The sequence below is a fragment of the Centroberyx affinis genome, unplaced genomic scaffold (assembly GCF_046629955.1).
Source record: "Centroberyx affinis isolate AG114_WGS23_722 - 3 ecotype Tasmania unplaced genomic scaffold, CSIRO-AGI_Caff_v1 ptg001738l_1, whole genome shotgun sequence".
Classification (NCBI taxonomy): Eukaryota; Metazoa; Chordata; class Actinopteri; order Beryciformes; family Berycidae; genus Centroberyx; species Centroberyx affinis.
In genome coordinates, this window is record NW_027280142.1 from 665,279 (window position 1) to 692,668 (window position 27,390).

Sequence of the window (27,390 nt, forward strand, 5' to 3'; positions counted from 1 at the left end):
GACCTCTGAAGTTTAAAGTCAGAATTCTGACTACATTCTCAGAATTCTGAGATTAATCTCAGAACTCAGATACATTTTTCACATGTGGCCCTAATCCCCTTCTGCACACTGCTGTGTGCACACATGACAAAAATATTGTTTGTTTTTTAATCTTCTGAAAAGTGAGAGTAGCAGATTAAAGCAGGTGCAGATGCTTTCTAGCACATGAATACAGAGACAGTGAGAAAGACTCACATACAAACACTGAAACAAAGCAGAGAAAAATAATGTAAATATGTATAGAAGCTGTTTTACAGCACAGTACATAAAAATGTTCTACATTTTAACAGACACCGCAAAGTGTGAGCTGTAATTCTATATGCATAAGTCAATGTGTGTGGAATGGACACAGCAAATGTGTCAGCAATGTCAAGTCATTTTTCCATGTTCCAGCATTAACATATGACGATGTAGTACAAAGCCAACACCAAATAGCCAGTACCCACCTAGCCAGGGTGACTTCATGTTATTTCCACTACCTCACACACACACACACACACACACACACACACACACGGATATGCAGTCTGTCGTCCTTGTATTGGGCTTGTTCATTCTCTCCCTCTCAACCGTTCAAGTTCCCAAGGCTGTTTCATAAAAGAGAGCCCAGTTAATCGGAGGCACATCCACCCAACAGTGAATCGGTTCTGCAACAGCTGAGCAGAACATCTGCTGGCCGTTCAGTTCCAGCGGGGAAGCTCTGGGCTTGATTTAGACAAACGTTTGACATCAACCGATACATTTGTTGAGTCCCCTTCCAGAAACGTCCACCCTCTAACACACTGGAGTGCTGCTACCTTTTTGCATCATTTCTACTTCAGCTGCACTTCTTCAAGCTCACCCCACTTCTGTGAATCCATATCTGTACCCCCGTCCAAAGTTTTAACGGCCCCCCACCCTCCTATTTTCTCCCTCCCTCTTCTTCTCTATACAGCTGTTCCCTTGCCTCATGTTGCACATTCTTTCATTCTTTAGGGCTCTGGCTGTCAGGGACCCATTACTCTCCTTCCTGCTGTGTGTGTGTGTGCGTGTGTGTGTGTGTCCGTGGGTGTGGGTGTGTATGTATGTGTGAGGCAATGTAACAATTTGAAAGGGATCTAGAGCCTGAAAGACAGACTACAGCTGCATAGTGTAGAGCCCCCTCGCATACATACAAACGCACACACACACACACACACACACTCTCACACACACACACAGTCCCCCAGCTGTTTGTCTCTCGCCAATTACTGCGGTCCCTGCTCCTCCTGTCCCCCCCGTTCCTCCCCTTGGTCCCATAACCACCTTCCTGCTCCTGCTATTTTTAGCCTGAGACAGAGAGAGGGAGACAGAGAGAGAGAGAGAGAGAGAGGCCCCATCAGGGCCCAATCACGGCAACCACTGTGCGACCGCTGCCCTCGTATTTTCAGTCCTCTCCCTCCCTCCCTTCTTCCCCTCATCTCGCACTCCCCAAACTTCCCTCCTCGTCTCTGGCCACAGGCTCAGGTAATATACTTGGGAATGCTAAACAAAGGAAAAGTTCAACACAGAAACAGGCATGGAAAGCGAACCGACAAACAACAATGCAATTAGCCAGTGTTTGGTCTGGCTGGAACAACCATGACCTTTCAGGAAACTCCCCCTTCCTGCGAGAGACGGGTCGGCTCGCCGCTCGGCTGATTGAAGGCTGAGAAGCACAACAGCCAGCATTCTTGGAAGTGTATGTGTGTGTGTTTATTCCTTCAAAAGGTCATTAAGGCCTGTACAACATGTCATCCTGCGTGATCATGACAGCATCTAGTGCAGTTTAGGTTTTAGGAGGATACCAGGAAAAGGATAAGATAGGATTTTTGGAGGCAAAACAGATGCCGATTATATTCTGACGGTCTGGTTTCTTAGCGGACACGGCAAAGTGGACGATGGAGCTTTTGAGACGCTGTTTACATAGCAGAAATGTTCTTGCTAATACTATGAGCGCCAATCACTGAGCAGATAAGCTGAAATGGATAATGGGGAAAAAAGACAGTCATTGACATGCTGATAAAACATTTCCAGTGTTTTCCTCCTGTTGTGATCTATCTCAACTGCTCTGGCAGATAAAGGCGTCTCTCTCTCTCCTACTGTTCCTCCTCACACCGATCTTTAGGGTCTTTTACCGGCCTGTGTGCCTCATGTTTCCAGATGATGCAGATCCCATTGTATTCCTCAAGGACTCCTAGCCTGCTTCCTATCAGCGTTGACGTCTTTTTTTTTTTTGCCCTATTTTCCTCTCCGTGCTCCGAAAGGAACAGGTTAACCATTTGTAACAACTCGACCACAGCCTCGCGGGTGCCCGGCTCCCATTGATTACGCCACTCTGTGTGGAATTTCTGTTCAGAGGGTTTGAAAAGTGGGTTCATGGACTGCAGATTGTTTCTTTTATGCATATTAAAACCCACATGCTCTCACAGTGGCTAATTGGAAGTTCTGGGAATTTGCTTCTGGGGAGGTTACATCAAAAATGATGAAACACAGACAAAGCATTTCTCTCAATCCATGAGGTAATACATGCATTCAATACATGTAGTTTCTCTCAAGAAAACATCATGTCATAGCAGCCATCACAATCTTCTTCCCTCCAAATATTCATGATGTTTGTTTGAGGGGAAATTGAGACCAGGGAAAGCCTATAACCATGAATCCTTCTCACTTGCCATGAGGACAAAAGGTCACAACCCACAAACATGGGTTGCCTTTGGTCAGTGTGTTTTCCCAAAGGATGGAGTTACATCTGAACCAGCTAGCTAATCCGTAGCAGCTAGCGCAGTAGCGCAGGGAGCCAGACCACACAGCAGTTGAGGTCAGGAGGGTTGTCGACCTTTATTGCTGCTCCTCTCATTCCTAAAATAGGAGTATTTGCCGTGGCAGTCGACAGACAGATGAAATCTCAGGGAACAACAAACACAAGTTAATTCAAGATAACTGGGCTAACTTTAGCATTAGCAATGTGTGCTGGCTTAGCAGCAGCACACTGCCTGTTGCTGACTTGTTATGTCTGCCCATGGCATTGTTGTCTGCTGAAAGTCTTGTGATAGGTCAGATGAAAGGCATGTTGATTCAATAAGGGGAGAGTAAAACATTGTGGACCTATTTACCGTTGACCTTTTGGGGGACTCCTACATGCAGAGCTGTGAACGTCTTACGGGAGAAAAGGGATGGACATAATAGCCATAAGATGAGCTTTGAAGACTGTAAGGTTTCATTTGTGATCACTGAGACCTGATGATGCAATGACATATAGGAGAAATGACTGTCCATGTACAAAGTGTCAAAGTTTTGGTGTGTCATCCCATTGAAGAAGGGAACATTGAATCTAATCTTAGAACAATGACAGTCGGTATCTGCCTACCTTGGCAATGACCTCACTGCTGGCTGGCTACTCTCCAAAAAACAAGCTTAATCAACCACAGTGGCAACAAACTCACAAATTGTCAAACTTCCTTGTTCATTCATTCATTGTTATAGTCATGTGACATTCATTCATTGTCATCATTACGTGACAACCAAACAGTGTACCACTCCATGGCGCAAGTGCAATACTGTATGATGCATCCAGTGATTTAGCAGCAACTTAGTTACTAATGCATGGATCAGTAGCTCAGTTGCTGTATCGGACATCACTTCAGACGCAGGGCAGTGCCAAAGTTGGCCAAAGGGTAGGAAACAAATGTGAGTGACTCATTCGTTCAGTGAGTTAGTTCACTTAATGAACCATTTTTGTCTTGGGGTGGTCACCCAAAGCACTGTTGACTACGAAACTGTTGTGTTTGCAAAGGTTAATGAAATCAACTGGTCGTGAATCAGTTCACTCACTACCTGTCAGACAGCCCAAAACAAGTTGGTTCCTCAGTGCTACAGCTTCTGCCCCTCTTCCATGTGCAAAGCAGAATTCTTAAATGTGATCTTTAAATGCCAAATTAAGAAGAGATATACATATATTATGTAATATTTTATGTAATATTATATAAATGTTATGTATTTATGTAACATGCTATAAGCTATATGAAGAAAATTCTTACTCAGTTACAAACAAACAGGTTCGTTTTTAACAATAAAGAGAGCTTTTTTTTAGAGAAACAATGTTGCAGTCCGTCTTTGGGAGTTGCTGTCCTCACTGCATTTTCTTCATGTTGCTGTGATTTTTTAACAAGCGCCCCTGTACCAAGAAAGGCTGTTTTGTTAAGCTAGCACAACACTAGAAATGCTATAAGCTATGTTTTCCAATGGTTCAGTTTTACTAACTAGAAAGCCAAGTAGCCTAATAGTACTGTATCATCTAGAAGACATTAAGGCATCTGATCAACTAGGAGCCAGAGAGCTGAGATTCCATTCAAATAAACTACTACTTAATTGTGTCTATATAGCGCTGTGGGACTGTGCAGAATTTGAACTGTCCCAACATCCTGACTATTTTCTCCCTTGTTAATTTCAGTCAGGCTGAAATCTAATTACCTGGGTGAAATATGTCGCCTTGTGTTAGTAATCACACTGAATGCTCCATTTGTGTGTTTACACACAAGTAAGTGCTTGACTGGGTCATGGAGTTCAAAAAAGCTCTGTACTACATACTATTGCTATCTGTCTTTGATAAGCACCACAAGTCAACTGCTGCCTTCGAACAAATGGTGAAAAAAGTGTTGCATAGTGTAGGGCCACTGGATACCTTTTGTGTTTGTATTTCTTTACAACAAGTCTATGCAAAGACAGAGGTTTATCTCGTAAGTACAGAAGAGAAAATCGGTGTGTGTGCATGCATCAGCTTTCCTACCATTGAATGAGCTGGATGGGTCACCACACTTAACCCCCCTGCCACCCTGTCCCAAATATTTCTACTGGCTTTAATAAAGCGTGTTAATGCTGCTTCAGTGTCCTTTGCATCCCACCAACACCAATTTCTAGCAGAAACACCGGTGTGAACGGTCATTGTGCTGCCAAATTTTCTTCCAAACAACACTTGCAGATGTTAAAGATGTTGAACAGTGTTATATATTTTTTTCAGTTCAACAAACAAGGTAAATGTTTTAGTATAATGTGTCTTTTAACACTTGTAATGTTTGATGCAGTATTCTTATTTTGGTACTATGTACTACGTGCATCCTGATGCAACATTTCCTGCTATTGTCTGTCAGACACAGGCGACTACACAATCTCTCGCTCTCTCTTTCTCTCTTTTTCGCATGCACACACACACAGACACACACACGCACATGCACAGCCACCCCCCTCCTCCTTTCCTCTCCCCGTAGCTTCTGGTGCAGGGGCAGCACTGACAAAGTTACAGGGGACTGATAGGGCAAAGCAACTGTGTCCTCTCTGAAAAAGAGAAAGAAAGGGAGGGAGGGAGAAGAGAGAGAGAGAGAAGGGGAAACAGAGGCAGAGAGAAAAAGAGAGAGAGTTTAGTTCACATGAGAGGCAGAGCGAGACATTGAAAAGACAGAGGGAGCCCCTTGTGTCAAGCAGTTGACTGTGTCTCCCTCCGTCAGCGCACACCCTGGCTCCAGCGCTGCGGCACCACTCCCCTGTCAGAGCAGGATCTATCTTCCAGCCAGCCTCTTCGCCTGTCCCATTCCTGCCTCTGTGATTGACCTGAATGCTGTGGGATCACGGGCGGACCCCGTACTGGATGTCAACACCCAGAACCGGTAGGGAATAGCAGGTTTTGTACCAAATATCTCTCTAAAAGACTTTGTAACTGTTTTTCAGTGACTGTGTATTACAGGAAAGTCAAGTTCTTTACTCATTCTCTAAGAGAGTGTATGCTGAGGAGGGGATCCTGGCTGTTCTGACAGTTGTGCAGATGTGGATACAGTTTTTTTTTAGACATGCCTAAAGTTAAGATTCCTGTTTCAGTTGTTGGTTTGGTTCGTCTGAGCTCTCAGTATGTGCTGTTACTACCGGCAGATGGTCAACTTTGGCTGGCTTCAACTGTGGGAAGCTTTGGTTTCTTCTGGCTTCAATGTAGCGGCTGCCCTCTTACATGGTAATCAGTGCAAATACTTCAAAATCAAAAATGTACAAGCAAGTTTGGAGGAACATTGTGGTCAGTAACAGAAAAAAATAATAATTGTACTTCACTTTTTACATTTTTTTTATTTGTTTGGCTTTGGAGGTGTTGTTTCTAGGGACGGGGAAGGGGAAGGGGAGAAAATTGGAAACAGACCCACCCACCCCGGAGAGTCAGTCTGTCCACGAAAAGTATCAGTGTGCAAAGAATGAGGAGACACAAAACAACAGTCCAACTGCCAGTTCTGAGGGAGACGGAGAGAGAGAGAGAGAGAGAGAGAGTGTACAGGGAGGGGGGGATGATTTTCCTAAAAGTCTGATATGTTTTGGTGACCCTGTGCCACTTTTCTCACAGAGGTTGTTTAGTAAGGCTGGAAAGAGGATTGGTTGGTACAATGAGAGTGAACTGAGCTGCTGTCACAATATGGGCTGCGTCTTCCGCACCACAGAACACTACTTTCAAGCGAGGAAAGTACAAGCAAGGAACATAATCTTAAAAAAATGTTGACATACTTGACTTTTCAAATCTGTTTTCCTCTTGCACTCTCTCACTCGCTTAAATTGTTTGACAGCGGCCACATGTTTTTGAGGTTTTTGGTGAAATGTCCTACAGTCCTGTACATCCCATCACCATCAGTATAAAACTGTGAATCATCAAACGTAATTCTATGGTGTATAACATCACCACTGTGGGACTGCTTTCTCTGCCAGCTGACAGTAAAAACTGGGTTATAAAAAAGTAGAGAAAAAGTTAGGGGAGTATGGAGCGTGTTTAGCTTTTTGCTCCTTCCCTCCCTGTTTTAATTCTACTCTGAGCACCATACATAAATCTAGCTGCATAAGATGAAGTGCTGGTCTCAGCCTTTGCTTGCTCTCTCGCCCAAAACACTAAACTTTCCCTCTATTTTTACTCTCCCATGGGTGTTCCATTTTTAGAGACTCGTCTACGTGGTTTGTTGGGCTGTAAATCAGACTACTTTTACTCTTCTATGTCCCCTCTGACAATAATGGCGTATAATGATGACATTCATGGTCTATTTTGCCCTGCCTCTGAGGTGACAAACACAAATTACAGTTTTAGGGAGTTTCACATTGGTTTGAACTCAGAGAACTAGAGCTGGAAGTAGAACAAGAGGCTTGGACAGATGTCACCCTATCTAAACTGAACTTTGTTGTTGAGCAAATCTGAATGTTTCAGCAGAATCTCTCATGTAAAAGTGAACCTTTATCTGAGAATTCAATAATCAGTACATTAAATATTCACCAGAATCCATTTGAAAGTGAAGCAAATCTCATCTAAAAGCCTCACGCAAAACTTGGAAAATGCTCTCTTGAACTAAAACCTCTAATGGGCATAAAATTGGTTATTAGTACAAATTTTAAAGGTCAAGCGTCAGGAGGTTAAGACTTAACTACATTGCGTTAACTTTTTCACAGATTTATAGTGAGAGCATCAAAATTCTATTTTATTCTGTCAATCATGGCTAAACTGTTCACCATGTTTACATTCGGGTGTGCACACTGCACTTTAAATGCCAGCAGTCACACCATGCCACAGACCCGCCTTCGCAGTTCTGTCGTTGTTGCTGTATACTATGTATGTGGATGAATGACAATAAACTTGAACTTTTAATTCAGTTAAACTGAATGAATATTTAATTTAAATTGGGAAGGAACAAAAAACAGCCTGTGCAAAATGAGAAATCATTCTGGGCAGTCAGACTGTTTTAATGACTTCATGAACTTGACGGTCTGTATTTCTGTCATTGTGATGAATCATCAGACTCTGGGTTTGTTTAGTTTGTAAAGGTCAAGCGTCAGGAGGTTAAGAGGCCACAGTCAGCTGGAAGTGGCCCACAGGGACATAACTCTCCCTCTCTCAGGGCCACTGGCTGATACTCCAGTCACGTCATGGGTGTCTAAATCAAGTTGAGTGGGTGTCAACTGAGGCAACAGTGGGATTGGTAACAATGTTGTGTGTCTGAATTTCAAAGATGCAACGCTTGTCTTGCATACAGTGTTAAGGCTTAGCCAACAGCCTAGCAACACTAAAAAGTGAAGTTTGAAGATTTAAACAGGCTGTTATATGTCTTTTGACATAGTCCATCCATCAAACCAGCATAATGAATAATGAATGTATAATGAATGTTTCTGAAGAACTTTCCCAAAAGGTGTTAATCCAAACACACCTAGTATGTACGTTTGATTGATTTCAACCAATTGGATTTGCAATGGTTGCATCACACTTTCCAAAAAAAGTCTTTCAAAGACAACACTGTAACTCGGATATCAGTTTACAGCGGGCCAAAAGTATGGCAAAACAGAATGGATCACCTTTCCTTCAAACAAACCGAGTGTCCTGGTCTGAAGAGGGGTTCTTCAAGACAGTGTGGGCTGCCAACTGTCAAGTGGGCACTGTAAGAGGATGAGGAAGGTTGAGGTTGAGGTTAGTAATAGTTGATATGGATCATGCTAATGATAGGCCTGCATTAAGTTCACTTCCATCTGTTTCACTTGAACAGGCAGTTGTTTGTGTTTTAAATGGCATACTGATTCATTTGGCTACCACCCCCTTGTGGAGGAGTCTACTCACTGCAAGATTTTAATCCTGGAGTTCATTTACTGAAGCAGTAGCAGCTACTTTTAATTTTACTGCAGTGGTGAAGTCTAATTATACAGGGACATGTTGAGAGAATGTCAATATAAGAAGGTCAAAGTAATGTCAGGAATATATCATTCTCATTGCATTGTTTGCAGATTACATGCAAATTGTGAGAGTGAATGTTTTTTAACCAGTTTTGTACTTTCCAACTCCCTCCCTGTTTCAGTTTTATCATCTAGTCCAGTGCAGTGTAAAAAGTCAGATTGATTATTTTTGGAAACCCTCCTTATATCTGGCTATTCAACTCAGTTTCACTTGATGCTTCATGCTGCATTTCTCTACGGTTTGATGAACGATATTAAACGACTTTTGAAGTTGAATATGAGCTTTAAAAATGCTCCCGTGGAACGGCTGCACAACAGAATTGCTCGGTTTGTCGTCTGAAGTATTTTAAAAGGCATGTCACTAACCTTTTCAAAGGGGCACATACTGTACTGAGCACCATGTTGTGACCTTTTTCCACACATGCACACACAGGAGTGTGAGGGCGTCATAAAGCTACACTTTCCAGCATCTCTGTCAGTTTCCAGAGAAACTAGGCGAGCGTTGAGTGCTATCTCTCCTCTCTGTGGGTTGACTTACAGCCTATACTGGGAATGGAAAGGCTTTAGAGGCAACCCACTGTCGCGAGCAGCCGCTAGCAGCTTCTCGGTTCAAAGTCACCACACAGTTGCTTGCTGGTGCTGTGTAGATGTGCAGTGGTCTCGATTATACAGAGTTCAGTGAGTGAGAACTGAAAAAACGAAACATTTCCACAGTCACTGTTTTAAATCCGCAATGGAACGTTTTTTTTTATGTGTACTCAACAAGGCAATACATATGGTCTGTTGGTCTGGGCCTGTAGAGTCACTGTCCAGCTGAATCTCTTCTCTCTGTCATACATTCCAGATTAGCCAGAGGTTTCAGTATCTCATGTCTGACTTTGCTTCATTAACACCCTAATATGTTGCCAGTTTACCTGACAACAAACACAAAAACAAGACTAATTGACACACTAGTTGATAAAAGGCAGGTAGGTTGTCACACTGAAAGAGATGAGCAAGAAAGAGAAAATTATGGAGAGAGGAAAAGGAAGACAGACAGCTAATGGGCTCAGTCTGGGTGTGTTAGTGTGTTGTGCGTGTATGTGTGTGCATGCGCGCGTGTGTGTGTGAGAGTGTGTGTGTAAGGTAGGATGCCCCCCTCTCGGATAGTAGAAAACAAATGAGTGTTTGTCCATGGTTTTGGACTCCCAGCCTCCACCCTTTACCAGGAAATCTGTCACACAGATAATGTGACGCATTCCAGGGATCACGATCATGTGCTGTAGCCATTCCTTCACTGACTCTTCCAGTATCACTCACATTATTTACATCGAATCGTCAATTACAGAGATAACAATTTTGTTCAAAGGTGCATCATTAAAACATCACACACCATGAGGATTACAAGTTTATTGCATGCAGCTAGGACAGCCGCCGGTTGTTTGTGTTTGTATTTGTGTGTGTGAGCGTGTGTGTGTGTGTGTGTGTGCGTGTGTGTGTGTGTGTGTGTGGCCATGGGACGCGTTGCCCATGTTGTTGTTTTTTGCTATATTGTGCGTTTTCGTCATTCACGCCCCTGCCTTTTCCACTCTCTTATCACTTTCTCATTCTCCCTATCTTTCCCTGCCTCCCTCCTTTTCTTTCATTCTTTTTGGCAATCTGCCCTGTGTAACTGCTGCTCCCTCCATCACTGTATTGCCTGACTGCATTCCTCTCATTCCTATTGGCTTCCTGTGACTGGAAGAGAGCCGAGCCCCACTGGCCACAAAACCCTACCTTGGAGTCCTACTCGAGATACTATACGCATGCCATGTCCTATATGTGTCTTTTCCCTTCTTCACTGACCTGCTTTGTGTTTACAGACTCTATGAGATATTGTATAAAACCTGTGGTATCTACTGTGCCTCTTCTTCTCTTCTTCTGTCCCTCCTTGTTTTCTTTAAGAGAAACACCTGATGACCTGAAGAATTTGAGGATGTCTTTTCTACGGCCTCTTACCCATGGGTCTCTTACTTCTCTTACTGAAGGACCCAGACACACACACAGACAGGCACACACACCACACTTCATAACAGTGGCACTGGCACTGTCCTTATGTCAGAGCATCCAGTAGTGCACAGATAGTGTGAAGGGGCAAGATAAGCAGGGAGGGCTCAGATGAGATGAGACGGCAAAGTGTCAGCAGACAAACACACGCTGGTGCCAACTTCACCCAGTCCTGCAAACAAAAACATACACTGACAACTAACGACAAGGCAGTAACTCATTCAGTCATATGCTATGTTTGGTTTTTGATGTGGTGTTGAATTAATGTCATCAGTATTTGATGTCAGTTCATACATTGGTTTTGAAATAGCACTTTCCCAGTTAGTTAAATGTGTGCACATATACTGAGACATAGAATGATAACTTTCCCTTTTTTTAATGGAGCAATCCAAACTTTGTCATGTATATTATATCTATATTGTATATATTGCAGCCTAAGGTGGACAGTGAAGCTGTACATTTTCTTACTAAGTATTATCGCTCCTACATTTATTATTTTTAGACATAAGAGTAACTTGAGTAACATCTCAGGTCTCAAGTCATTCGGAGGTTAAAAAGAGACTAAAAAGGGACAATGGCCAAACCCTGAGCTGACAGTGAGTCATGAAAACTATTTGCAAGGACCATACCAAAACAGTACATTAGTTAATTTTATGGGATACAATTTTGGAATATGTAGAAAATCTTCATGATTCACACTCAAGTAATGAAGTGTCTTTTGAGCAGCAGTTCTACTTGAGTGAAAAACTCAGCACTCTCTCTATGTTTGCATATAGAAGAACCTCTGTCTCAAGCATGCATTGTTTATAATGGAAAATCTGCTATGAAATTCGATTTGCCTGCACGTATCTCAAATTATTATTCAGCCCACAGTCAACCCCGTGACTGGGGGATGGACTGTGTCGTCCTGCCAAGAGCATTGGGGGAAAGAAATACTGTTGTTGAAATTAGACTGAGTGTTGTTGATAGCAGTTTTTTAAACTTAGGCTGTAATTTTCCCCTTAGATACCCAATTTTCACTCAACAACAGTAAACCTATTGATTCACCGGCACTGCAGGACCGGCTTGGGTCACATGAATTAAAAGACTGGCTCAGTTCATCCTCACATAGCTGGATTGTCCCAAATTGGTATAATATTATCTTCACGGACACAGTGATATGGACACTTGTAGAAAGCGGGTGAATTTGGCTAAGTGCAGGATGAGGAAAAACCCTGTCATGTGCAGCTTCTTGCAGACAGTGAGAGTTTAGTTTGAGAGAGACTGAGTGAGAACGAGCAGCACTGTGAGAATTAAGGGTAACTTTGCTGTATGTGTGCATGTGTGTGTGTGTGCCTGCATGTGTATGTGTGCATGTGTGTGTACCCTAAAAATCACTATAATATTCCTATAATATTCCTGTAGGGATTTATAGTGTGTCTGTGGTAGCTTACTCAATAGTGAGTTTATAGTGATCTTATCATACTTTAGGCTATTTTTACCTCCTATGGCACCAATATTCCTATAGGATTATAGAATGTTTTGCAGTGATGGTTGTAGTGTATCAGGATATGAAGGATTTCATTCCAAAATGCTACACAACCATTTTGGCAAAACAAATTCTGCATGAAATTCCTCAGTAAATATTTCAAAAACTCAGACGATTCCATCCCCATAAACAGAACTACTTCGTAAGCAAACGTTTTAAGATGGCTCATAATTTAAATATGAACCTCTAATGCGCCTTATTTTCATGCCAGCAACCATTTTGTAAGAGCACACATAATTTTCTTCAAATGGTGGATGTCTCATTTTGGCATAAAACTCTTCTAGCCTAGTTCTTTCTGGTCAGGGTTTCTGCTGTTTAATTATTACTGTTTACACTTAAATGTCTCAAATGGACATCATTCAGATGGAGCAGGATCCACACACACACACACACACACACACACACACACACACAGCATCTCTACCCAGCTGGGTTCAGCAGATGGAGCCCTCACGCCGACGGCACATTAGCAGAGGAGTGAAAGTGAGACTAGCAGGTTTTATCCGCAGTTTCACCACCGACAGAGGCTATGAGGAGAGAGAAAGGTGCACAGAAAGAGGCGGCCGTGATGTCAACAGGCTTTCGGTGACGCTGGGCAGACTTTTGGCTTACATAATTATCGACAAATTGAGTGATAAGCTTACGGACACCGCGCTTGACAGTGGCGCGTGCTGGCGGATGGAACCACTTCTTTACACCAAAGTGCCTCAACTAAGCTAACTGACGCCGCAGAAACAGCAAATTTAGTCAAAAAAAGACCCAAGATGTCAGGGATAGATTATGTCAAGAAGGAGTTACCCATCTGCTGCCTTGTCTGACATTCACCTTCAACTTGCCTGTCGATGACAGACCCGTCAAGTGTCAAATGAAAACGCGTTGCTTTTGAAATTTCTCCTCAACAAAAGGTAGGCGATGTTTATCTGCTATTCTGTGAAGTATGTTAGTAAACGCAGTGAATTTGTTTGAACTCCCAAAACTGTATAAAAGTGATGTGTTTTTGTAAAACGCGAACTTTTTTGTACTTTTCCACTTGTTTCATTCCCTTGCGTTTCTAACATACCTGGAAAACAAGTGCATGTGGGGGGAACTTCTGCTTAAAGCTGCTCAAAATGTTTCGGGTTCAATCGATAAATCGATCAGTCCTGACCGTTATTCTGCTGCTTTTCCCCCTCTCCCTACAGATGGACATCTAAACTCATGTAAACTGAATTGCTGACAGAATAATAAAATCGTTTTTGTACATTTCTAGATTAAACTAAATTGAAGCTGTAGCCTACCAGAAAATAGAAATGCCATAAACCCATGTGATACATTTTCTGGCTAGCTTCCAATCTCTGCAGGTGTAAAAGCTTACCTATCCTTGAGGTATAGTTCTACATCAGTTTTGATTTTTTTTTTTAAAAGACTGTATTAAGTAAAACAATTTTGTAAATTGGCCTAAACCATTCCCATAGATGAGTGTACATTTAATGGCAATATTGAGGTGTTGTCCTGAGGTAGTGTCAGGTGCTCCAGTTTTAGGCCTAGTTCGGGTCACACTTCCCTGTGACCTGTCTGTGCTAATTGACCATGTGTAACTCAAGGTGCACTAGTAATTATCCTAATTTGACAAGAAATACTATTTAGGGGTAGATAAATAGGGCAAATAATGTAGTGTAATTATGGTATTAAGGCCTCATTGTGAGTACCAGTGTAGAGTTTCCCACTGGCTGAATTATACTGCCCATAACGTCATTGAAAAGTTTGACTCATTCACTGGGCAACAAATGTGTAGTTGTTTGATGTACCATTGGGTGGGCAGCTGTGTGTGTGTGTGTGTGCGTGTGCGTGCGTGTGTGTGTGTGTACTCGATTATGACAGAAATCGTAAAATTGTTAGATCCCGTCCGAGCCTCCTCAGTCTCTAGAAAATGAAAACACTCACACACACACACACACACACGCACACGGCAGCCATGCATGGAATAATGTTCTCATGTGTCCAGGTTCCCTCTCTAGACGGGATGAGGTCATAGCCTTAGTGCTGTTGTGAGGATACAGTTACATTAGTTTCATGTGGACCATGCCAAAGGAATCGACACCACCTCTCCTCTCCCCCCTTTGTATTGCCTTTTAGATCTCTCCCTTACTCCTTCATTCTCTCTTTTTTTCCTCTCGTCATCTCAGATAACCAGCTCAGCTCATTATTGCTTTGAATGTGTGAGTGTGTGCGTGCGCGCATGACTGTGTATGCAGCTTGCAAATACATACATCTGTATGTGTGTGTGTTTACAAAAGTGCATCATTGAATAAAGACGTTGACGATAATAACCTGCTCTTTATGCCTACGTGATCGGTATCACCTTACCCAAACTCTTGATCACAAAGGCCTCATCACAGGCCGACTCCACATGTTGTGACAGCCTATGGGATCGGCTTTGTCACAGCTATAAACACTGAACAGGCTTCATGACCCAGGGTTCAAGTGAAACCTCATCTTGGACAACCCACTTTATTGATGGCTATGCCACATTATTTCCTACTTACACTGGAGATGCATTACGTTCATGTTGTCTGTGTGTTGTTTCTACATGTCCATCCAGTGTGACACTTTCACAGCTGTTCAAGATAGAGCCATGAAACAAAAACCAGAATGGTCAGTGGGACCATGGGTCCAAAATGATAACAAGGGCTTGCTGCACATACACATTTACCAAAGTTCCCAGGAACTTGGGAAACCAGTTGCTGGAGGTCTTCATTTTCTGCAACCTTTGGCTGATGCTGACCAAAGTTGCCTGGCATTACTATATATCCTGGCTATAGCTGCAACATAATTGGTGCTACAGCTTGCAAATCGTCTAGTTCACATCAGCCATCAGACAGCTGCACTGCTACACTGTTGCTAGCAGTCTGAACACAGTGTCAGGGGTTGGCGGATGTTGCATTTGGGCTACTCTGAGTTTGCGTTATTCTTAAGGTCAGAGTATAGGGTTGTGTTTCATCTTGTATAGTGTGCAACCCTGTTATTCAAACCACAGTTTTTAAGAGACATAAGACTGTCTTGTTAATTCGGGCCATTTCTGGGCACATTTCCAGCTAATGTGTGGTTGGACGCAAAGGGAAACAGGTGAAGAGGAGTGCCAGTTGTTTTCCTGGAGGAAAACAACTAGCACTAACACTTTCCGCTGATGACAGTTTGGTCAAAATTATGTTTTGGATGGATATTTTGTAAAACTCAGTCAAACCAAAAAATGCTGAATCTTAAAACACCTACCTGCATTGGACTGTTTTACTGATTTTTTTATTAGTTTTTGTCTGTTTTATATCATGTTGAGTAGCAGTGATAGAGAAGCTAATCCAACCAGCAGTGACCCCTAAATAGACTAACCACAATGCACTTATAGTATCAGCATAACAAAGACTCAGTCATATTTAGTAATCAGGCCATCATCAGGTAGCCATTTTGGGGTATACCTTTGGGCTACGGGCTAGTTGTGAAAGTGAATATCAACCTATTCCCAGGCCAGATAACCTTTAAAAGTCCCCAGTGTTTTCCCAGTGTGAGCCACAGCAGTGCGCTGACAATAGGGACAGTGTTCTGGACAGGCCAGAGCCCCAGATCACATTTCCTGTTCCTGATTTGAGATCAACTCAGCTGACTACTGATACACTCTCCTCCTCTCAAAACAGCAACGGGACCATCGCTCAGCTTGTGTATCATGGGAGTGCATGTGTGTGTGTGTGTGTGTGTGTGTGTGTGTGTGTGTGTGTGTGAGTGTGTGTGTATGAGAGAGCGAGAGAGAGAGAGTATTAGGGATAGAACGAAAATTCTAACAAAGACAGTAACTTTATCAAAACCAGCACTAAAAGCAGGCTAATATCAGAAGACAGTAACCTTATTCTTACTGACTGCAGGGTGTATTTGAAACAAAGAAGCCCTTCTGTGTACATAGCCTTCTACCCTTGTGTGCAATAACAGACCGTGATACACAGTACAGTATTGTAGACACAGGGGCGACTTATAGTAGGAAGTGGGCATGAGAACTTGTTCTCTTAGTCAACCCATTTTCATCCTTCTACCTTTCTGGATTCCATACAGTGGCCCAGTGGGATATCATGTATCGTGTGTGTGTGTGTGTGTGTGTGTGTGTGTGTGTGTGTGTGTGTGTATGTGTGTGTACTGATGGCCATTATCTGACAGGTAACATCTGGTAATGTCAGGGTCACAGAGAGAGAGAGTGGATGTATGTGGGAGGAGATGAGGTGCACAGACCATTGGGCTGGATCAGTCCATGGTTAGATGATCAGTCATTGTTTCTTTTGAACTACATAAAGGAAGTAAAATGACGTTTGTATCAGGTCAAATGGCGGCTCATCTCTCAGAGTTTGCATAATTGAAGGCAGGGTTAAGGTGCTAATTTGTGTGTCTGTGTGTGTGTGTGTGTGTGTGTGCATGCATACGTGCGGTGCGCACACAACAGTGTATTGACCTTGTATTATGTGTTGCATATTATTGTACGCTGTTATTTTCCACTGCTATGAATGATGAGCACCTGCCAGGTCATGGTGGCATCGCGTTTAATTCTTTTAGAAGTGACACATACTGCATGTCTTTGGGCAAGATGACATTTCAGTCTTATGCCGACCTCATGACAGCACACCAGGCCAAATTTAGCTCTGTTTTCAATGCTACCATTTTTCAATACTTTTTTCTCCACCAAAAAAAAATGACCCTTTGAAACCCACAGGAGAAAAAATTAAACTATTTCAACAATTGTTAGTCTGTTTTGGCCGTGAGAAATCAAGCTGAAGAATCACGCTGAAGAGCGAGTTAGCTTGTGACACCCTCTCTCTCACACATCCCTACAGTGAGCAGGCGACCCCTCACCTTTTTCCTTCGCCGCCCGAGGGAAGCAACGTCAAGAGCGATCTTAGAAGTCTCTGACCCCCGACCTTTAAAGTCCCCTCTCTCATGGAGTGGCAAGAACAGTACAGTATCCTAGACAGAATGATTTAGAGAGAAAGAAAGAAAGAAAGAAAGAAAGAAAGAAAGAAAGAAAGAACGAAAGAAGGAAAGAAAGAAAGTCAGACTTAGGAGAGAAGCTCATAACATTTCTTTGTGCTATCCTGTTGATACTCAAGAGTGGGGAAGTGTCTTTTGTATTGGCAAAATAAGTTTTTGCTTCATTGATGAAGCTTTTTTATAAAAAAAAAAAGATTTGAGTGGTGAAGTATGCTTTTCATAGTTTGATTGCAGAGAAAAACAAATGCCAATCATGAAGTAAACACATTCTCTCTCCACACCCATATAGCATTCATATACGAGGCAGAAGATATTGACAGCCACTCACTCACACGCCATACACATACAGACACAAGTGTGGGCAATTGGGAATGCTATTAATACACTTACAAGCATACACACACGCCACCCGCTCATAAAAACACAACTGGGGTGATACTATTAATATGTCAGGAAACACACATGCAACTACACAAACTCAATGTTCTCAAACACATGTGCACTTGCTTGGAATACACATAATAACGCAAGTATTTACCAACAGGTGACACTAAAAATAAACTGTCCCTGCCTACATACTGACGCTCATACAAAGAACCACTGTGTTCCCGTAAAGAAACAAATGGGTACTATTAATATACTGGCAGCAACACACCAACACTCATGCACAGATACACGTGTACATGCACACTTAACCGTCACACATGCAGATTCTGCTTATGCAAACACAAAGACCTGCTGTGTACACTCAAAAGAAACAACTGCAAACTATTAATATCTTGGCGTACACAGAATGGACACTCACACACGTACGCATATGGATGCACACACAAGAAGGTGATTGATACTCCAGCTGCTCGGAAGCAGAGGGACAAAATGTCCCCAACAGCTGTGGATTCCTCTAGATGTAAGGACAGCGGGAGGACTGAAGGGGGAGAGGGGCTGCGGGGGAGAAGGAGGGAGGGATAGATGGAGGGCAGGGGAACTGGTGGAGGTGAGCTGCCACCAGCACTGAACTTGTTATTGTGTGAGTGGGTGGGTCTGTTGTTCAAGTGCTCAGTTTCAGCTACAGAGACAGTGGATTTACACATGACATGATTTACACCAACCTGTCCCTTATTGACCATGGGCAATCAGCAGAAGTGGGCACTCATCATGACACCCTACATGGAACAAGTGATAGCTGATGTTTGCAATATTCTTTTAGATTTAATATTGTGTAGACCACATCTATTCAGCCTAGCTGTGGGATGGCAGATTCAAGGTCGGACAAAGACTAGGTGATGATTTTGTTTCCCTTTCTGTCTCTCGCCCTCTTTTTGCTTTGTTACTCATCTAGCCAAGTGTAAATCTTAAGCCTGCCACCAGTGTTTATGTATACAAATAGTAACTAGCACTTAACCTAATGTGTGACTTCCAGACTTACTCCATCCAATACCACTGGAGAGCTCACTCCAGCCCAACAATAAACAAAGCAAAGGGCCACGGAGTGGATATAAATACTGCTAAAGACATCTGTAACTCTCAGGCTGCAAAAATGAGCCAGTGAGGCCATTCAACCAAAATAGCAGCTTCTGCTTGCCTAAATGAACCAAGAGGATGTTATGGTGCAGACTAACTTTAGAAACAGGAAGTCACTGTTTCTGTGTGTGTGTGTGTGTGTGTGTGTGTGCGTGTGTGCGTGTGTGTGTGTGGCCTACGCATGTGTGTATGGCCTATGCATGTGTGCGGATGTGTGCATGTGTGTGTGTATACTTGTGTGTGTCATTGCATTGGGCTAGCAGTGCCTCAGTGTGTTGCTGCAGCAGCCCCACAAAAAGAGGATGATGGTTGTGAAACGAATATGCTATTACAGAAACCAGAAGTTTGTCTCCTGCCTATTTTTAGCACCACAACGCTCAAATGAGAGACAGAGAAAAGCGCACACACAGATCTTATCTAGATGCAGTTCTCTCTATATTTAAAATGTTCTAGATTTTATCTTATCAATAGCATTTCTTCTCAGTCTACATCAGTGCATTTTGGAACATTTACAGCCCAAAGAAAGAGTCACAAAACATCAAAAACAATGTTGACTAAAAATACCTGTACCATTGCACTAGTTATTTGTAATTTCACGTTGAAACAAGTGCTTAAAACGACCTCTGTCAGTGACCTCGGGGTAAGATGATAGGAAGCAATCAGAGCAGCTTTTGAAACCCTGCGAGGTCAGAGTGGAAGAAACCGTAACTGTCTTGTTGGCTCTCTGAATGCATAATGCAGTGAGTGAACTGGTTTTGTGTCCAGTCATATAATTAGTCTCTAAGTCTGTCTTGGAACTACAATGTCATGCTTAAATGCAAAACCACCGGTCTGAAAGCACACTGATATAGGCCAAACATATTTGATTGGAATTGTGGCTTTAACTTTAAATTATGATAAAATACAGACAGATGTAGTCGATAAGAGCCAGTCAGTGTAGACCATGTGTCTCTGCAAAACATGTTTACTGTCACATTTTCACTCTTAAACTCAACATGAATAGAACTCAGATACGTGTGGTGGTTACAAAATGGTCTCTGCTGTATTTTCAGGGTAAAAATATACCGCAGGTGGTTCATTTCTGTTTAGACGAGAAATAACACTGACTTCCTGATCATTTCCTTTCTCTCAGGGGAGCTGACTTGTTTGGTAATCCTGTGTGTGTGTGTGTGTTTGTGTGTGTGTGTGTGTGTGAGAGAGAGAGAGAGAGAAGAGAGAGAGAGGGAGAGAGAGAGAGTGTGTATGTACATGATTTGAGTCCCTCCCACCACCACCATCCCACTCCTCCAATGATTGTCTGATTTCCTTTGAAAACACACAGACTTTCTTCTGGTAATACATACCGTTCTTCTGCAACTGGTACGTCCTGTTGCACCTTTCTCCTTTTTTTTTTTACCGTAAAGGACCTGAAGCTTATAAGAACATATGGTCAAGCACTGACACCTTTGTCAGTGTCACATACTAGCACACAGACCTAAGTGAGCTGAAAGTAGAACAGGTTGAAATACTTTTGTGTCTGTTGCTCGACATGTCTTGGCTTCCTTGAGTTACCTGCAGGAGTCTTACCTGACAAGGTAGGATTCATGTGGCAGCAGGAAAGGAGAGAAGACAAATATATAGAATAAAAAGGAGGGGTGCAAATTCATTAATGATCATAGAATATCGCCATTTTAATAATATCGAAACATTTCATTTCGTTTAGAAGGTCAAATGAAATAGTCAATCTAAAATATATTTTTTAGTCAGAATTATGAAGTATTGTGTATGTCTATCACTCTCACTTTCATGCTCTCTGTCTGACACACACATTCACAGGTACACACACACTCTCTCACACACACACACACACACACACACAAGTCAGTCCTGTGAACAGGACTTGTTATGAACTGCTTATTGGGTTATCAGGCAGGGTGATAGACCTGAAAACACCAGGCTTACACAATATGATGTTATCCTTACTGTAGATAGTTCTCCTCTTATTAACTCCCCGCCTGTTGTTTCATGTTCCACTGGTGTGTTAGTCTCACTTGACCTACAGTAATAAGAGCGTGGGAGTGTTTTCTTCTTCAGAGGAATTCTGTCAACACGAAACGCCTTCACAGACATCTCTCTCTTTCTGACTCAGTTTTGCTGTTGAGAAAGAGCCAAATAATGCTGTCTGAGTTTGTGCGACTTATGCCTCTGGCATGGACTTCAGTCGGACTTGATGTGTTCACCCTACATGCCGAGCAGAGATTTGCTCCAGGCTGTTTTGTTGCACTTCTGAAAGTGAGATCTAGTTATATGTTTCTGTGACTTGTGGAAGTGTTTACGTGCGAATGTATTGTAAAATAGTTGTGGGTTTGATTCAGACCATTATGTTGTTTTTATTGGAGCTACTGTTAATTTGACTGGGGACCAGTAGTCATTAAAGGACAAGCCTTCAAAACATTGTGTTTAACCCTAGAAAACAATAACTTGACTTTCTGCCTATTCAGTGATGCTGTTATATTAATGTTGTCCTTTCTTCAATGTGCCAAAGTGATGCAGTTGATTTGATTGCTGTTTTCCGGCAATTCCTTGATAACTCCAGTAAGACATAAACAGTGGCAATACAAGTGTGTGTTTGTCTAGGTGTCATGATGTGAGATTATCTTTGTTGTCACTGCGAAGTCACTGCAGTGTTACAGTCCTGTCCACAGACGGTAATGCAGTTCGACAGGGTATACCAGTAAAGACACGGCCACTTGCCAGAATTATGTGAGTAATGTTGAGTAATATTTTGGAGGGCAATCATTCAGACATACTGGTTCAGTAAATTTCCATATTCTTCCCTCCCTCCCACCATCTGCCTTCCCCAGAGGGAGCAAGGTGTCTCCTTCCATACTGTATCTGTCTACTCTTTTGTATCAGTAGGGAAGCATTCCTCACAAGACTATTGAACCCATGTTTATTGGTTTCAGGTGTCAGTCACGTCGACACGTGAAACAGTATCAAGTTATCTGTGAGCTTGCATATGTTTTTGTCTTGTTAATATGATTCATCACAAAAGTCCTGAATAACTTTGTTGATGTTCCCTGTCTGTGGACAAGTTCAGTTTTAGGCTACAGGCAGCATATTGTACCATGCATGTAGCAGTTAAATCCTGCATGGTGAAAGCAAAGGTTGCACTAACATATCAACAGTGGCCTCTGGATAATATTAAGCGTAAAATAGATCAAAACCTTTTCTCATTCCATTGCACCTATAAAAAGACATCTGCTTTTCGTTATGATATTGAAGTTTGTTCAATTGTCTCACAGTTTGTTGCTAAATTTAGCTTTTTTTTTTAGTAAAACCTGGGAGGGAGATGACAGATTCATGTCTCTGACCCAAAAGTTTTGGCCACACAATGTTCAAACCCCCCCACGTTTCCTTCATTCTTTCCTTCTTTTGTGGCTGCCAATCGCACCCCCCCCCCTCCCCCTCTCCTTTCTTTTTTGAATGCAGTTTTGGACGATGGCCAGTTCACTTGAGGCAGGAAGACTTGAATGAAATGAAATATGACTGGTGAACGTGCTGAGTTCAAGTACAAATACACATCTGGGCATACACTTAGTACACTCTGTATCTTGTTTGCGTTACCACAAACAGTAAATGACGTTTCAATTGTTCGAGGACTTATTCAGTGAGTATCTGTTTAAAACATACTTCCTCAGGTAATCCATTGTGGTATGAACTGGGCATACCATCCTAAGTCATGTATACTACTTGTCCTTTGGAATTTCTGCTAGTTGTGATGATTCATCAACATGTTGTGCCTGTTACTGTGACTTTGTGTGTTTCATTGGACAAGTCTAGACTGCTCTTTTCAAAGTTGTGCCCAAGACCAGCATGGGGGTCCCTGTTTAAGCTGATTTCTCATCCCATATCAGAAATAATCCATGTTACACTTGACACCCATAGGCAAGTTCAAATCCACAACCTTAACACATACTCAAAACAAATCAACAAATTGATTTGTCACTGTCTCTGTCTGTCTCTCTCTCTGTCTCTCTCTCTCTGTGTCTCTCTCTCTCTCTCCTCTCTCCTCTCTCTGTAGTGGATGTGATAGTCTCCGATCAAGTTTTGTCACCCATCAGTGGGGAGCAGCCGATGGACCTGAGTGTCACCCAGAGGTTTGTGCGTCCAAGCCTAGACTCGGCCATGCTGACCCCCCACCATCCTTTCTACCTGGGGCCCTTTTCCTCCCAGACTTGCTCCCAGTTTTCCCAGCAGCATTTACAGGTAAGGACAAACTTAAGTTTGAGGAGGAAACATTCTTGTCATAAAGTTAGCAAGTTAGCAACCGTTGCAGATTGAGGTAGGGGAAGCTTCAGCAACACCAAGCATTAGCAGCAGTGTGAATGTGCCGGAATGAGTGTGAGGTTGGTCAGGTTAAATAAACCACCTATTGTCAGTTTCTGATTATGATTAGTGTGCATAATAATTACACAGTTACAATAGTAGTAATAGTAACGATATGCAAAATGAGATGCCATTCCAGCTTGACCAGAGCAGTAGATCCCATCATTTTGCATCCTGCATTTTATGTGTGTAACAATTTAGACCTAGGCCTATCACCCAATAATTATCTTCCAAATGGAAAGCCTGTATGCCTGTAGGCATAGTCAATGAGGTGTCCCATAGTCTCAGACAATAGCCAGCAAGCTACTTGCCAAACTGGCCAAAATCTCTGTGCCTACATTGTTGATGGGTGCTTGAGTTCCAACACTGGATATTTGTTACCCAAAGACAGAAATATCGTCCTGCAGTGGATGGCACAAAAAAAATATTACAAAAAATTAGAAAAAATAGTGTTAGAAATCAACATTAGACTTTTCCTGACTGAGTTGAAATAATTGTACTGGATCTTTTAAGAACTGACTGTCACAACTATATTAAAAGGTTGATGGTTGGTTGGCACATAGCCTTCATCATTAGACTCCTACAGGAATGCGATCAAATTCATTTGAGACAGAGAAGGAGTTAATAAAGCCCATATTTATGCTTGTGTGTGGCGCCGAACTTGCTAGTACAGTGTACAGCACATCATTTGGAATGATGACAGAGGGGAATTTGACACAACATTTGTACACAGTGCATTTGGACACCTGAATCTGTATCATGAGTCTGTGCCATCCCTAACTTGCTCTGTCACTATCGAGCTAAACTGGGTGCCTTTTAGCAAGAGAGTAGCGGCAACAGCAATTTCAGAAATACCTTCCAGTTAGGGGAGCTAGCATGGATGTATATGCTCATGGAATTCCCTTCTCCTCCCACATCAGGCAGCAAATCTGGATAAGTAGTTACTTACTGCCATCGTGAGTAAATCCTCTTTTATTTGGATGGTACATACTGCAAGGCAGATAGTAAGAAGCCAAAAGAGCAAGCCTGTTTTTTTTTACCACATTGAGTGTTTACTAGCACCAGGCAGATGCTTCAGCAACACCTAGCTTAAGCGGCATCCATGTGAATGTGCAGCAGGAATGAGTGTAAAGCAAGACAGGTTAATCAGCCTTATTGTCAGCTTTTATTCTGACTGGTGCTTGTCTTGGATCAGCTGATAGGTGCTGTGCTCCCAATGGAGTGGTAGCTTGCTTAAGTGTGAACATGAACTCTTATTTAATCCAAGTTGTCTATGTATGGTCTGATTCAAAGCTTCAGACCATATTCAATTATATAGAGTTATTTGTTTCTTTGTCAGAGACTGGGCAGTGTTGATAAGCTTTGCTCCTCCCTTTTTGTCCAAGCCTCATATGTGCACAACCCATGCAGACTGGACTGTTCAATTGCTATATCTCTACTATGTTTTCCTTTTCAGTATAACATTGAACAAAGGCAAAGAGAGATGGAACAAGAGAATAGAGAGGAGCTGCAACAGCTGATGCACAAGAGTAAGAATGAACAAAGTGAGTATCATGTGTATTTCTCCATAATGTAATGTGGTTTTGTAGGTTTTTTTTTTTAAGAAGACCACTGGGTTGTTTATATGCTCTTCGCATGAGTCATAGAGCACCATATGTTTGAATGAAAACAAAGGGGATTTCCAACTGTACTGTGGTGCATTCTCGGATTCCAAGGAAATCCGTATTCATATCAAACCTAAATCGGACAGAGTTTGTTTCAGGAAATACTTCACGCTATTTTCATTTTCACCATATAGAGGAAATGAGAAATACGCACAAGCAAGTGACATATATCTTGGATCCTGCTTCTGAAGTTTGTCTCGCGATTGCTTATTTCTACTCTTGTGTTGGTAACATCTTTCTGATACCTAGTATACCTGCTATTCTTGTAAGGGAAAAAACATCAGTGTTGAAATTTCACTTATACTATGTATTCAAGTCACTCTCTTGTTCTTGATTGGGTGACTTTATTGACTGACAGGTGCTGTAGCCAGTCCCATCGTAAAGCAGAAACTGCGGGAACGGTTGATTATGAAGCAGCAGGCCGCCCTTGACCACAACAGTACTACACAATTCAGGTGAGAGAGAGACAGAGACGTTCAGAGCAGAACTGAAAGATGAATGCAGAAAAAGTAGAAAGCAGACTGTAAGAGTTGCCAATACAGTGCAGTTTCTGCAAAAGGTGTTGACTCTCCTGAAGTTTTATCGTGTTGATGCTGCACAGCTGGTCTCTGAAAAGATTCAGGAGAAAACTTGAATAATACTGTGCCCCATGGTGCCTTTAGTAGTTTATAGAATCGATGTTGACCATCAGACAGGATGGATAAATTGAGCAAATCTGTCTCTATTCCCTTTACTGATTATAATGTTTCAATGAAATAGGTTTATTGAATACTTTAACAGAGTAAATCTGGATCCCGACATGCCCCCAAAGTCTCAGCCTACACCCTCTGACCAGCGCAAGGACCTCGCCCTCCGTAGGACAGGTGAGAAACTATTGGCTGTTTGTGATGGGGTTCCCATTATAGAGGCTGTCTATTGGTTATTGGTGATTTTCCATTTCATCTCAGTTCTACTGTGGGGTACTCAGTGTAATATGAGTTACACAGACTCATCTGACTGCATAACTCAATGGGATATCTTGTTCAGCATGATACTTTCCAGTATCTAAGCAAACCTTCATTAAGTTACTTATTCTGAACTAGAGAGAGAGCTAGAGAGAGAGAGAGAGGGAGAGAATGAATGTACTGAGGAGTGTACTTTCGGGCAAGACAGAGGAAAGTCATCAAGTACCAGGCCTGCAGGGCAAGAAAGAGACCTAAGAGTCATAAAAACAACAGTGAGAGCGAGACACAAAGGCCAAAGCAGTTACATAACATTAACTAAGGTATGTGTAAAATGAACTGCGTGAGAGTCCAGAGCAGGTCTCCCTCACTGTGTGAATGAGAGTAGGAGTGGTTTCTTTCTACTGTACGTCTCTTCAAGGACTGCGACCATTCAAAATGCCATTATTTATCTGCGTTGCCCTAGCAGCCCTAGGTGCCAACACACACACACACCCTCCTGTGCTTTTTTTGGCTTGGTGACAACAGTAAGCTGTCTTTTATCTGTACTGAGCCAGCCACTGATTGATTGTTTTGTTTGGCCTTATTATAGCCTGACCAAGGTAAACATGGAACTTTTTCATGCCATTGACTAGGTCTGATGTCTTTGTTGGGTTCGGTTGTGCCGCAGATTGCTTTAACAGGGTTTTGTTATGCAAAATAAACTGATTTTATCATTAGAGTTCATGCATGACTGAGTGGTTGGATTCTAGCTGATAGATATGTAATGTATAAGACATCAGCCAGATTTTCGTAGGTTAAAGTTGATCATCAAGTTCTGTGAGCTTGTGAACAATACAACCATTTCACTTTTACCAGACAAAGGGGGGTATAATTATGTGTATGTTTGCATGCTTGTGTGGTTGCATGCATGCGCGTCTGTGCACATGTATGTGTGTGCATGTGTGTGTGTATGAATGTACTCATGCATTCATTTGTGTGTGTGTGTAGTCTCTGAGCCAACTCTGAAGTGGAGGTTAAAGAAGCACATCAATACTAGGCGAAGCCCTCTGCAGCGCAAGACCAGTGCACCTCCCATCGTCAAGCACAGGACAACAGAAACCCTGGGTAGAGTCCCTACATTCAGCACCATCACACTCATGGCATTATGCTGCTGTCTTATTTACACTGCTATCTTAGCTATTTCAACTTTATGCTGCTTATGTTGCTGTCACCTTACTACACGAGATGCATTAATAGCAACACATGTCATTTTAACACATCTATGACACAATTTGGGTAATATTCCAACATCTGTGCATCTTCAGGGATGGCACAACCTGTGCTGTATGAACACATCTTTTCTGAGAGTGTTGTGTGTCATCAGTTGATTAGGTGTCTCTCCATTCTGTCACCCAGACTCCTCCCCCAGCAGCAGTAGCACCCCGGCATCGGGGTGCAGCTCGCCCAATGACAGCCTCCTATCAGACAGCGGGGCACTCCCACTGACGGCTGGACTGGCCCACGAGGTGAGTCATTCTTTTATATTAGCAATTTAGCAGATGCTCTCATCCCGAGCGACTTATAAAGAGTGAGA

General features: G+C 42.4%; 1 protein-coding gene across 1 annotated transcript in view; it reads left to right on the plus strand.

Moving 5' to 3' along the window:
* The first annotated feature begins 5,426 nt into the window (after positions 1-5,426).
* LOC139651972 (histone deacetylase 7-like) overlaps positions 5,427-27,390 on the plus strand; it is a 43,275-nt gene continuing 21,311 nt past the window's right edge. The window contains 7 exon segments of the mRNA XM_071528879.1: positions 5,427-5,699; positions 22,905-23,089; positions 24,666-24,753; positions 25,232-25,328; positions 25,633-25,736; positions 26,805-26,921; positions 27,213-27,322. Of these exon segments, the coding sequence (XP_071384980.1) occupies positions 5,648-5,699; positions 22,905-23,089; positions 24,666-24,753; positions 25,232-25,328; positions 25,633-25,736; positions 26,805-26,921; positions 27,213-27,322 (753 nt within the window). The 5' untranslated portion in view covers positions 5,427-5,647.